This window comes from Acipenser ruthenus, chromosome 9 (genome assembly GCF_902713425.1).
Source record: "Acipenser ruthenus chromosome 9, fAciRut3.2 maternal haplotype, whole genome shotgun sequence".
NCBI classification, from domain to species: domain Eukaryota; kingdom Metazoa; phylum Chordata; class Actinopteri; order Acipenseriformes; family Acipenseridae; genus Acipenser; species Acipenser ruthenus.
The window spans coordinates 49,721,988-49,735,982 of record NC_081197.1 but is presented as its reverse complement, the minus strand read 5'-3'; the positions used below and the strand labels follow the sequence as shown (position 1 = coordinate 49,735,982).

At 37.9% G+C, this 13,995-nt stretch overlaps 1 protein-coding gene across 2 annotated transcripts; it reads left to right on the top strand.

The window, feature by feature from the left end:
* Position 1: 1 nt before the first annotated feature.
* Positions 2–13,184, top strand: LOC117405481 (leucine-rich repeat-containing protein 63). Of its 2 annotated transcripts, none has more exons than XM_034008574.3 (10): positions 2–194; positions 1,474–1,606; positions 2,211–2,660; positions 2,999–3,103; positions 3,774–3,895; positions 5,296–5,394; positions 8,142–8,278; positions 11,172–11,255; positions 11,886–12,125; positions 12,657–13,184. In XM_034008574.3, the coding sequence occupies exons 2-10, from the start codon at positions 1,510–1,512 to the stop codon at positions 12,847–12,849; spliced, it is 1,527 nt and encodes a 508-aa protein (XP_033864465.1). In that variant the 5' UTR covers positions 2–194; positions 1,474–1,509; the 3' UTR covers positions 12,850–13,184. The 2 variants fall into 2 exon arrangements, with proteins under 2 accessions (XP_033864465.1, XP_033864464.1); XM_034008573.3 differs by having other exon boundaries at positions 2–293.
* The last annotated feature ends 811 nt before the right edge of the window (positions 13,185–13,995 follow it).

Genomic DNA, 13,995 nt, shown 5'->3' with positions numbered 1-13,995 from the left:
ACCAGATGTACCGCTCGTCTGTACCCGGCAGAGCCACCCTGTTATTTGCTCTGCACAATCGCAGGCAGAGCTGTCGATCAGGCAGCTCAGAGTAGGCTGGTGTTTAGTGCGAATCGTCAACGTTGCTAGGGCCGTCTCCAAGGACTCCAGCAGACCAGAAACGTGCACAAAACATTGGACTGTTTACAATATCTGTAAGTTTTCAGTCGTAACAAAATCTAATTTTCACATTTTTACTTTGTGAAAGATTGATAAGCATTTTTTAAAATAACATTCAATTGTTATTGGAACAGGTAGGTAACCTAAAAGTTCTATTTTCTTCTTTCTTTAGCGATTATTTGGAAGTTATTTGGGGTTGTTGGCCACCACACCCTAGTCATTTCTTTCTTATTATATTATATTACTTGTGAAATTACTTTTATTATAGCACTCTGACTTAAAGACGGGTTTACAAACAGTGTTTGCTGGGATATGGTGGGAGAAACCACAGCGATGTAGTAATTAGTTTTAAAACAAGACGCCCTTTTGAGTGTTTTTTTTTTACAGGTTCTTGTGGAAGCCCATTTCCGGCGCCACCAAAAAAAACAAAACAAAACAAAAAAACCCGAAATACATTTTAAATTTCCATTAAGGTTGACATACGATCTCATTATTTTGACTTAGTATCTCGTTATTTTGACTTATTCTCTCGTTATTCGACTTATTATCTCGTTATTTCAACATACTATTTCGTTATTTTTACTTACTATGTCGTTATTTAGACTTAGTAACTCGTTATTTCGTTAATAACATTGTATGCCTAATTACTTCAAGGCAAATCTGAATATGAACTGTTTGAAAAGCAAAAAAAAAAAAAAAAAAAAAAGCGTATTATTACTTTAGATTATAATAAAAGTGAGTACAGTTTATGTAGCTTCGTAATCAAAATCCATTAACTTAGTTTTGAAAATAACTCTATAATGTATGCAGTAGACTGTACGTTGCGAAGGCTATCCTTTGAAAACAGAATGACCTTGATTTGCTAAGGTCCCACTATATGCTGAGAGACTCCCTTTTTAAAAATGTATCACGGTAAATTTGAACAATCATTTTGTAGTTTTCCCATGGTTTTCTCATATGCAATTATGTTACCATAGTGTTTTTTGTTTTTTTTCCCATGATTTTAAAATATGTTTTACTATACCCCTCTGGACTACAATTCTTATGCTTTCAGTAATTTATTACACTTTGCTTTTTTGATGAGAAACATTTGTAAGGGCTGGTGTACCATCACAATATGCCTCCCCATCAGAATTTGCTTCCGTTAGCAAAATGTTACAGCTTTGCCTCTCCATCAGACATTGCTACCCCTGTTTTTTTAACAATGGGGGGAAAAAAAATGGTAATAAATTCTGACAGGTCATATTATGGTCAGAAACTGCTCTTGAAGTAGAAGGCTAATCTAACTGGATCCACTTTTTACCTGTTTCTTAGGACATGTGATGAAGGTGTGTTGATGTCACTTACAACATGCCAGAACATTCAAAACTCCTTAGGAGGCCCTTGCCACCTAAGATCCTGCCACCTCTGCAGCCTTCTCCAGAACCTACAGCAAATTCATCTCTGGGCAAGTAACCGTGTTTCTCTACCAAAGCTTAGAAAGAGAGGGGAGGGGGGGAGAGGTACACACATTCAGTATGTACACAGAACAGTTTTCAGAACATCATTGCAAAAGGGTGTATCCATAAAAAAAAAATATATAATTTGTATGGAATTTGAATTAACATATCTATTGATAATTGGTATTGGGGAAAGCAATGTGCTCTGAATCACTTCTTTGCCACATGTTATCACATTCTGCTATATGCATTGCACTGCTTTTATTCTTTTCCCCTTATAACTAATAACTGTCAATATTTATATCTGGCTGTTTTATAGTAGAGCCAGCAGAAATTCTACTCTCTGGGTTTTCCTTGTAGAGTGCAGTGATCAGTAAATTTTGTAGGTTCTCCATGTGTTTCCCATAGTTATACTATGCATTCACCATAGTTTACCATGGTTTTCCATGTTTTGTTTTTTTTTAATTTAATATGCTTTATCATAACTCTCTGGACTTTCCAGTGCTTACCTAAACTTTTAGAACGATTCTCATTCAAATACATTAGTGGTAGTGTTAGGAAGTAAATCATGTACTCATTTTTATTATTTTCTTTCCTACTTTTGTTCTTCAGATTCACTATTTGGACCTTCTGCACCAGCACCAAGCGCAATTCCAAAATCTGGCAATAGGGCAAGCCACCAGCTTTACAACCGACACGATAAGGCGCTCCACAGTCCGAGGATGATTTTTTTTTTTAAGCCCTTGGGCCCTGGCGGGTTTCCCTCCCGACCTCCTCCAAATCCTCCCAGGGTTCATCTTCTGCACCTTCTTTGGGATGAGCCTCGCTTCCAGTCTCTTCCTGAGTTTACGCTGGATGATTTTTTGTTAGACGCGACATCCTGCCCAATGTTTAAAAAGAAGGATCTAAAAGAGGTTATACATTTGCGCCAAACCTACAAAAAGCTGATAGAGAAGGGTGAGCTCCATAAGGGCAATCAGTCTAAAATAAACACACAAGTAATGTCCAGCAAATCCATCCCTGTAGCTTCATCAAGAATCCCTCAAAGACAGATGGTCTATGGTAAGTTTGCATTATATAGTGACAAAGTTATTGGCACAGCACATGTTATTGTTTTGATTTAATTTAAGATAATACGCATGACCTGTTAGGTCTGTGCTTCTAATCAAAAATACATTAGCGCTCAGTTTTTGTCAATGAACAAACGCAGTCTATAGATAGAGTTTAAACATTTGTGGGATTTTGTTTTCATTCAATCAATCAATTTAAAACTGTGGGCTTAATTAATTACAGTGTAAGAATGACTACTGAAGCATGCATTCTTAGCATAAAATAGTACATGTGTGGGAGAGGGGGCAGGGGGCATTTGGTGTCACTTTTTTGTTTGTTTCTTTTTTTAGAGTTGACTGCTTTGATGAGAGAGAAAATGCATGAGAACAATGCTGAGGAAGAGGAGAGCTCAGCTTTCCATAGTAAAAGACAGGCATCTGACAGACAAAATGCTGGCAAGTGCTGCAGCAGAATCTGCATCTGCTCTTTAGCATTATTCATAAACAAAACAAGCATAAAGCTTTATAAAGATCACACATGGTCTTTTGATTTCTATTTTTAAAAAATGGGTTATCATCGTAACAAACCTTAATGAATTCTACCCTACACCTTAAAACATATTGGGGTTCCTGTGAATAAATAATTAAGTAAAAAGTTATTATGCTTGTACCTAGCAGATGCTTTTAGTTTTTGCCAGAACACGCTAAAGAGGAATGGACAATTCCAGAACCATTATAACCTGCCTTGTTCCCGAAAACAATAATGGATTTAAATAGTTGATCATGTCAATGCTTTTACAGTTCCAAACACTAGATGGGTAACTACAATAGGGATTGGATTAACTTGCTTTAAGTAAAAGCAAAATGTCTGAATAACGTCGATAATGTGCAAATCATATTATCAAAGATGGAGAAACTGCCTTTATATTTGCATTTTAACATGGTGTCTACCCTGTTATTAGTTTTAAATGCAGCTCACATTTTAAACCTCATAAGTGTGGTATGCCATGTAAAAATGAAAGAGAATCCTACTGTACTATAAGTTACCAGAATTGTTTTTATAAGATACAAATTATCAATCCATAGTACTTCATGTGATTGTTCAATTTATTATCTACTCATACAGTAACTAAAAGTGTACTGAATGATAACAGTGTCCTGAATGATGAGAAGTGTGGGATCATTACTCCGGCAGAGCTAGCAATACTAGACAGCCTGGTGCAAGGAGGGCTTTTACTTAATCTTAAGGTAAGATATACTGTATTACGTTTTCGCTCAAGTTTAAAAAAATATTTTTGTAAGTATAAAGTTACAACACAAAAGACATTGACAAACAACTTCTGCTTGTAGTAACTTTTATCTGGTTAACCTGTAGTATGATTGATACTGTTTGTGATAATGTATAAACAAAAGCAATCCATATTTCAAATGTCATGCTTCCCATTCATGAATTATAAAACACAGGTCCGGTCATGGCATTCAAGTGTTGCTTCATCCACCTTTCAACATTTTCATTTTTTGGCCATTGTGTAATTAAATGTGTCACACCCATTCACATGCCTTACTTGTCCATGGTGATTTTATATCACTGTAATGCTCTGTAGAAGATGTTAGATTTTATCCAGGCCCAGGTGTTGAAAGTTCTGGATGAATGACTTCAAGCAGTACATTGTGGCCATTGTGTATGTAAGTATTAGACCTAAATGGGAATTGAACATCAAAAGTCAACATAGTTTCATAAAGAAATTTGGTTCTGTTTTTCAAGGCCAGTTGATAATATGTTTATGGTTTAATAAAAGGAAGTAACATAACGCAAAATGAAAACATAGAAAGAGGAAGTGGTTGCAGACATGCACACAATAGGGCCTGTTTTTTTCTGCTGTGAAAGGTAAAACAGGCATTTCTAATTCAACAGCAAGATGAGATAAAGTGCATGCAGTGATCAAGGTTCCTAAAATCAATACCTATGTCATTATTCTTCTTCAGAAAAAGCTCATGGAAGTGAAACCATGCCATGGTGCCAGCCGTAGGTGGAAATCTCACTTCATTTTTCTGTTCACAGAAAGCACCTTGTATGGGGAATTATTGTAAATTAATTTATTGCAATACAGGCTACAGGGTTTTAATTTTTAAGAACTTGATTATTAATTGTAGTGTACAAAGTGATGACTGTCTGAAATGTTTATTTCCAAGTTCAGTACATTTACAAAGAAAGTAATTGCTATTACATTTACACGATTATTTTATAGAAACTAAGTCTTACCCTTATAAAAGTTTACAACAGCATATTTGCAGTTTTCCCATGCTTTTTCCATAGTTATAATATGCATTTACCTTTACTATGGTTTGCCACATTTTTTAATATGCTTTACCATACCTCTCTGTGCTTTACAATGCCTACTTAAGCTTTACCATGCTTTCACTATGTTTTATTACACTTTACTGTGTTTTTACTTTTATATGGGAAAATACATATTGTTCCTTTCTCTCTTGATTCTCAGACACTTGAATACATGTACACTCCACTGCTGAAATAAAAAAGCAAACAGTAGTGACATTATCTCTGGGTATAATTGTATACTATGTAGGTAATTTGTAGATAATGCAAGTTAATTTAATATTCTTTAATGGATTGTTTTCTTTTTCAGGCTCATTTTCTATCTCAAGTTCCTGATCTGACACCATTAGCTAACAGCTTGCTCTACCTCAACCTTTCCTTTAACAATTTAAACAGCTTGCCTGTGGAGGTGAGACACTCATTTTTATCTGTCAAGAATTGTGTCCATTTACCCACACAGTTCCCTGATATCTCCGGATTAGCTCATATTAGCTTATATTATTAGACCATTTAATAGTGTAGCTTTTCCAACCATAACTAAAAAAACATCCAATGATGGTATATGTTGTAATGCTAAAATAAACTTCTATGACAGACTAGAAGTGTTTTTTCAGTGGCTTTAGTTGAATGTTTGCCATAGAATTTATGTGAATGTTTGCCATAGAATTTATGCAGGATGATCTCTTTACAAAATGTGGCTACCTTACATTTACATTTACCTTACATTTGTTCAGATGCTATAAATGTTGGGCAGTTATACTAATACATGAGAAGCTTGCTGGCTAAAGTAACACTGTTATAAATATATATATATATATTATTATTATTATTATTTATTTCTTAGCAGACGCCCTTATCCAGGGCGACTTACAATCGCAAGCAAATACAAATACATTCAAGTGTTACAAAACAAGTCATACAATAAGAGCAAGAAATACAATAATTTTTGTTCAAGTGTGACAAACCACAATTCAATAATACAGCAGATATATAATAGTTACCCTATCTCATTTGATATAAGTACGTGACAAAACTGAAAACATATGGACAAATAGTTCTTTCAAGGCTTCTTCATCAAATGTCCTATTGGTTTTCAAAAGCAAACCATTTAAGATTGTTTAGGGGATGGCATTACAAGATACAGAGCTATCCTTGAAATATTTATTGATTTTTATGGAAAGTACATGTATTACACATATAAAACAAAACTAGAATCATGTAGATACAGTAAATACAAATTGCCACAGCATTTACCATCCCTTTCTAAGATAACTTTTAGTGTGCATGATATGGTACAGTAAATTCTGTGTGGTGTTGCATTGATTTTATTGGAGTCTATTATAAAACATTGGTTTTGAGTTTAATGATTTTTAATCTGTTTTCTTCCACAAATAATAATGGTGCCTCTCTGTCTAACCATCTCTTCTACATTCAACATGAGACTATGGTTTAGTGATTTCCTAACTTTTTGACAACTCATCAAAGCACAAAGATTAGTGCTTCTGATGCACGAGTCAGTCCAAGTGTGCTTCTTTGTTTCCCATTTAAAGCAACAAACACTGCATAATCTTAATTTCAGATGAATACTAGAGGCTGCTTTTATAAAAGTAGGGAAATCTCTTGATTAAACATAGGGCAATTTACAATTCTTAGCAATGGGGGAAGGAAGATTTCTCAGCCTCACAAGGCATAGTATGTGTGTATTACTTAAAATTAGTTTATTCATCATTTCTTCTACAGTGCCATTGATCATTTCAGACAATCAGAGCACAGATTGCCATTAATGTATTGTGCAGCAACAGCAACAATCTGATCCAAACCACGTTAATATATTGTCAACCATGCAGTTATACTATTAAACTTGTAACTTTAGCCATGTAATACTACAGCTTAGGATGAAGCTATATGCCTTGGTTCTGATCAAACACAGCACAGATTTGTGTTACTAAAGTTCCATACTTGCCACTTCTTTGTGCACTGAGCTCACAACATCTGACCTGTGACTTCGCACAGCCAGGACACTTACCATTCGGACAGCCCAGTGGGACTGTTTAAGTTTTTTTGTGCTCTTATCACCATGACTTGGGGATCAAAATGTTATGTATTTATAGTAGGTTCACACCATGATCTAAATAATAAAACTATTTAAATATTGCCATTAATGGAAATCTATCTAACTGTGCATGTGAGCCTCTTCTTAAATTGAATAGGCAATAGGCCACGATTGCTCATTCTCTAACTTTGTAAAGAGGAACAACAAAGAATACTTCTCTTCCTGACAAGACAGTGTGCAACACAGTATGACTGTTATGTTATTGTAGAGTGCATTGGAATTTACTACCCAGTGTAGAATGTTCAACTACATTCTCTCACTGTAGCAATTCCTCACACAGCTCAGGAGTGTCTTCTATTAGTGGGCGTCTTCTGACCTCAAGACCAAGCCATTTGTCTCTTTACACCCAGGAACTTGTCTTGAAGACAAAGGCTCTGCTTGAGCTCACCAGGCACCTGGCCAGTAAGGTCCACTGTAGCACGATGAAGAGAAACCGTCCCGTTTTGTCTCCCTAACCTATGGGAGAGCCTGAGCCAATGCAATACTCCCACAGTGAAGACCAGTGACTTAGCACAGCCAAGAGGCAAACTTTAACCCTAACCCTGACTGTATGACTGTGGCAGGATAGCAGCAGAGGGAAGACTCAGAGACAGAAAGTGCAGTGAAACCAAAACATTTTAATTAACAAAACACAAATAAAAAGGCACGATGGCCAACCAAAAAGACAAACACAAAACAGGCTTTAAACAAACCCAAAAAACCCACTCACACTCTCTCTAACACACGTCTTCTCTCTGTTACAAACACTCACCTCCTAACAAACACTCTCCCCCTAACATACCCAACCACTCCCTTTTATACAGGTGCCTGGGCTAATGGGCAATTCGCACCTCATTAGCCCAGGCACATTCCACACATTCCTCACACATAAATTCACTGAACCACACCCCAAACTCACTCACATCCACTCTAAACAAAACAAAAAACCCAAACCACCACAAAATAGGCTGCACCCCATCACAATGACTCCATCACCCTTATTACTGTTTCTATTTGTACTGTGGTGCGTAATTTAAAAATTGATTTTTTAAATTTCTTTCAAGGTGTTTAATCTCCAGCACTTAGAAGTGTTGAAACTAAGAGACAACCCCATTAAAGAGATTCCTGAAGGGATTCACAAGCTCAAGAAGCTGAGAACATTCGTCATTTCTTTCTGTTTGATTTCATCCCTTCCTCTTGGGTAAATAACTGATTTTACATTGTCTTTTTACTGCTGAAATATATTGGGATTTCAAAATGTGCACTGGCATGAGAAAATACTGTTGATGGCTTCAACCTTTGCATTAAGAGGGGACAATTTAATTGATATACAGTAAATGATGGCTGCTCAAAATGCTGGCATCATTTAAGTCGTTGAGTAGGTCCCTCTTTGGCATCTTACCTATATTAACAGTCTGAAAAAACAAAGATACATGTCGATGGGTTGTGTTTCAGCTTGAGATCTTAACACCTACATCAAAAGCTGTTTGTGGAACCATCAGCTGCAATGATAACAATGCCTGGTATCAGATAAGTACGTGTTGTTGTGTTTTACATCATTTATGCGATAATTTATTTACTCTATAATAGGCTAAAAAAATTATAATAATTGCGAGTATATTCTGCACTACAGCCTGTTGTTTGTTACATCCCGCAGCGGCCTTGTGTCACTCGTTCCCAGGGAATATTTTTCTCCTGTTGTATTTTCTGTGTTTTTTTTTTTTTACAGAAATGCACACACAGCTGCTGGGCCAGGATACACGCTTCGGTTGAGTTTGCTTGCAGTCTCTTCCACAGTACCTTGCTGCTGCTTTGCATCACCATTGTGAAGGCTGTTAGTCCTCTAACAAGCAGGCTTCCCTCAGTCACGTGTGTGTTACAGTCACCGAACCAGTACCAAAATGACCCGGTACAGTCCCGGTGCCGCACCCTACCGATCCAATGCTAAAGTCACCAAACCGGTAGCGACCCTGTACCATCCCGTACTATCCCCGTTCTGACCCGCTACCGACTGGTGCTTACGTCCCCGGTCTGGTACCAAACCGGTCTTGTTTGGGGCTTGACCCGCCTGGTTGCGGTCTATAAGCAGATTGAGGCAGCACTTGTACATTTGTATAAACTATACACTGTATTGCTTGCTTCTTGCCTGGGTTTTATCCCTGCAAGGACAATCTGCTTGTTGAGGACAAGCACAGCAGATGCTCTTCCTGCCTGTGGCCAGAGCGTGCCAGGGAGGCACTGACTAACTGCAGTTTCTGTGAGTTTTGTGCGTCTTTCTCCAAGTGCACGCTGGAGAAACGTCTCTCCAGCAGCTCTACAGAGCGCTCTGTGTCCCTTACTCCTGCACAGTGCTCTTCTCCATCATCCTCTGTTAGAGAGGTGACGACGCACCCTGGAAAGTAACCCACGCAGGAAACCATCTCCACGGTCTTCTCGGTGGTTCCCGAGTGGCTCATCCAGTTACAGTGCTGACGCTGGGAGTGCAGGATGAGTCATACGGACGGCACCAGTTCGCATCTGGGCTGTGCAAAAGGGCTGAACTTTGCTGGGGACTCCGAATGGGATGTCACATTGGCTCTGACGCTTCCAGGGTGGGGGATGGGAAAACGGCAGGGACTCCGTCTCATTGCGCAACAGCGAACCCTACTGGCCAGACACCGAGCAAATTCAGAGTGGATAAAAAGCAGTACTGATCTCTATTCTCCAGGATCGTTAGCCCGCCCACCTCGGCTCTGGATTGCTCGGTGTAAAAGTGATTCTGGCTTTAGGCTTGTGAGATCGGAGGACGCTCACATGACCTCAGAACGTCTGTGCTGTGTGGAGACTCGCTGTGGTGAGGAGAAAAAAACATAATTGCACATTCCAAACTGGTCACTCTAAAATAAAAAAAAAAAAAAAAAAAACCTGAATCGGCAGGCTGTAGGCAGGAACCTGGCTGCACTGATAGCTGATAGCAGCTTTGACATTCCCAGGCACACATGCCTGATGGGGATAAAGCGCTGCTGTTATTTTTCATTTTATGCATGCTATGTAATAATGTGTTGTTTTATTATAAAGCTGAATCTCTAATTTATATCTTTCAATAGAACAATTAGAAATGAAAGAAATCATTTTCTTTGTGGTTTTGCTAATTTTTTTTAACTGCCCAAATAATTTTGTCATCAACTGTGTATATATAGATAGATAGATAGATAGATAGATAGATAGATAGATAGTACTGTAATTTTGTTACTGTAAAGGTGATGTATTTAATCACACGCAGATCAAATGTAGAGCACCCAGAGATGATAAATAACAAAAGCAAGAAAAGTATCAACATTACAATTAAATATTAATAAAAAACCGCACAAAACTGTTCTCTCTAAATCGCAAAACGAAATCATCACGTGACTTGTTTGGGACTACAGGGTGCTGTAGGGGGGCAACATTTTCATGACAGCTCCGCCAGACTTTCTCTGATGAGGGGACAAGGGTAGGCAGAACAAAAACATTGACGGGGCTACACCCCACTTTGTGCGGGCACACATAAAATACATTTGAATAATTTTCCGTGACAGAAGTGGACTAGGGTGAACAACAAGCATTTAAATAGCAACCTTAAGGAAATATAGAAGTCACAGAGGAGGAGTAATTATTTGGAGAAGTTAAATAATAATAGTGAACTGTAAAGTAATATTCACCGTCAGGTTATGGAGTGTACTGACGCGAATGGGAATGCATGTGCATACCGAGTGTGTGACTAAATTGAAGTTTATTGACTGAGGGCAGCTTACATAGAGTGAGTTGTAAATAAGAAAGAGGAAGGTTTATTACCAGATAAAGTGCAGTGATCATTTGTTCCTGTATTATGGCGTGTTGTCAATAAATATCGCTTGTTAGGGGACACAAATGCCCTGTAGATAGCGGCGGCCTTTCAACTGTGCATATCTGCAACTAGCATTTGTAATGAAGGACACAATTGAAAAACAGTGCCTTAAGGCACAGTATGTGTGTTACTGATGAAAATGTTTTTATTAATGATTTCCTCTTATATAGTGCCATAGGTTGTTTCAGCCAATTATATAGCAGTAAGCAACTGTGTCTTGATTTTGCAGGTTGTTTCTTTTACCATGCCTGCAGTTGCTGGATGTCTCTTACAACAAGATTACTTTTATCCCCAATGACATTAGGAACCTCAGGTATCATTTTTTATTGGACAAAAGCAACCATAATTAGTATATTTCAAAGTTATACTCTTTCATAGAGATGCCCAGATATGTGACCTAAGAAAATGCACCTCTCTTGATTAGAAGAACAACCATTTAGGTCCTGATGGTATCCCCCTGTTCAACTGGAGGAGCAAAACAATGGGGATTGTCTACATGCATTCTCAGTTTTTTTTGGCCAGTCAATGTAGAATGGTCTCCTCATGATAACAAATGCAGCAATGACTGTCCCCATTCTCAATCACAAATAACAAAAACATAGTACCACAGGGAATATTTAATAATTTAACCTATTAAAAGCATGCATAGTTGCTCTTTTTCCCCTTTCTCTTACATGGAAAGAATGCTTCTACAGCTATCAACAGTTTACAAATGGTATTATGAGTCATATACTGTATCAATAAGAGTGTTCAGATAATTACATTAACGATGAGGTCAATAACTTGGGAGCAGCCTTTCTCATGAGACATGGTGCTGAAACGTTTAGCTAAAAACTGTAATTGTGATTTTTATGATCTACACAATAAGTATATGTATCACATCTTTCATAATACAAGATTAGCAAAACGTGGATGACTTCAGGCATCTCTTTTTCATTTGCAGAGCGCTGGAGTGTCTAAATGTGGAGGGGAACGAGTTGTGTGCTCTACCCTGTGGAGCTCTGAGTCTTCCTATTAGGCAGCTGCGTATTTCGAATAACTATATGCATGCCCTTTTCTGGGAGGAAAACAGCCAGAACCAGCCACAAAGACTCCTCCACCTGGCAGCCCTCACCTTTGCACAGAATAACCTTGGCCAGTATTACAGAGATCTCCCTAGTGATATCCAGCAAGTTCTGAATAAGTGAGTATTCTTTATTTCTAAGAATTGACCAAGGAATATAGTGAACTAACCACAGCACTGTGTATGGAAAAGAAAGCGTTTGAATATAAACCTCGACTTTCCTTAGCAACGCAGCATAATGTAGAACAGTGTAATTCACCCCATCATTCTGTCGTTGGATTTGTATGAATGCAAGGTAGATTCCAAAATGATACGATAAAAATAATAATAATTTAAAAAATCACTCAGCAGCGTTGTATCTCTATGAATTGCATTTGCTTAAATCTCAGTATCTAACCAGTTTGTGACAAAAAAGAGCTCAGGGACACAGTTAGCAAAGAATCAGATTTGCAGATTTTTGCACTTTGTTCAGAGAGTAAGTCAACCAATGCAATACATAGGGGTAACTAGCATAGAAAAAGTTCAAAAGAAATAGCCACAATAAGTAGGGCGTAGCAACAATATGTAAAATGAATATTGTAAACGTGTTCTCTGACAATATTGATGTGTATGAATAAATAACAATTTGTTATGTTATTTTTCTGTCATTAGCGTCAATGTGTGTGACTGCTGCAAAGGGACACTTTATGGTTCAGGACTGCGGATTATCCGTCCTTGTGAGAAGATATTTGGAATAAATAATCTGCCCTTCATGTTCTATTCTTGCTCTCCATCCTGCTACAAGAACTTTAGGACTCAGACTGACAACTTGTATGACATTCTCTATGGAGGGCCATCTTCATAAAACACAGCAACAATAGTGCAACGCTTTAGACAGTGTCAGTGAGTAATAGAAAAGACTACACAATATGTAAATGATTCTACAGTATATGCAATACCTACAAAACACTTCAGAAGATAATCAGGTTCAAGTAACTTGGAGGTAATCCGGGTGACGAGATTTTTACAGACTGGTTTCGTGGTGCATATGGAAACGTGACATGATCAGTTCAATCAAGAAATACAGCATCTGCATCTGCTTTGTTTCTCAGTTGTGTGGCAACATTCAGTCTACCTTTCCTGAAGCACTATACATTTAAAGTGAACAGCTTCTCAAATAAACAGACTTTGTTTACAATGCTTTTTTGTTATTTTGTTTGTGTGGTATCATTTCGTCTGTTAATTAAACGTAACAGTTGTTTTGGGTATTTGATTTCCTGTATTGATTGGGTCAAGACTAAAATATAAGAGGACTTTTTATCACTATGCACATCTTTTCACTATATAGGTCTCAAATGAGCAGTTTGAGCAGAAAGAAACACATACATGTATTTTCATTTTAAAACACGATATCTAGTACTGCAGCGAAACCTGCTGGCCTGGCGCCCAGTGCGCTCGAAGGGGGACACCTGCAGGGCTAGTCTGTCCTCCAGAGGACGGTAGCTTGCTGCTATCCACTCTTGAGTTCCTGGGTGAAAAAGAAAGCTGGCTTGGTTGTGGGATTGGAGGACGCCCATTGAACCTTTGGGTCTCCCGAGCCTTGTAGGGAATTGCTGCGGTGAGGGAAAAAGTGACTGGGCATTTGAAACTGGGAGAAAATCGGGGGTAATATAATAATTGGACACACTTCTTATTGGACACACATCAACAGCACCTGCACTTTTTATATTAAGGTATTACAGTGTCGTAACAGATATGTGTAGCTTTGTGATTGTGATTAGTAGTTGTGTTGACTAATATTAAGCTTGTTCGTATTTGAAAGCAACATGGAGATTTCATAACTGGAAAAATAAACTGTAAATTGTTTCAGCTTGAACCACGATCAAACACGTCCCTTCTAACTGGTACTTTTTTTTTTTAAATCTGATACCCACCTGAAAGTATAGCTCATCAGCACCATCTAGTGGAAGAATGGTGCTACACAATGGGCGTGATTTTCCCTGTGTGCAAA

Coding starts and splice junctions, on each gene's coding strand:
- LOC117405481 (XM_034008574.3), top strand. CDS start 1,510: ATGCCAGAACATTCAAAACTCCTTAGGAGGCCCTTGCCACCTAAGATC. Junction 2,661..2,998: donor TCAAAGACAGATGGTCTATG/GTAAGTTTGCAT, acceptor TTCTTTTTTTAG/AGTTGACTGCTTTGATGAGA. Junction 3,896..5,295: donor GGCTTTTACTTAATCTTAAG/GTAAGATATACT, acceptor TTTCTTTTTCAG/GCTCATTTTCTATCTCAAGT.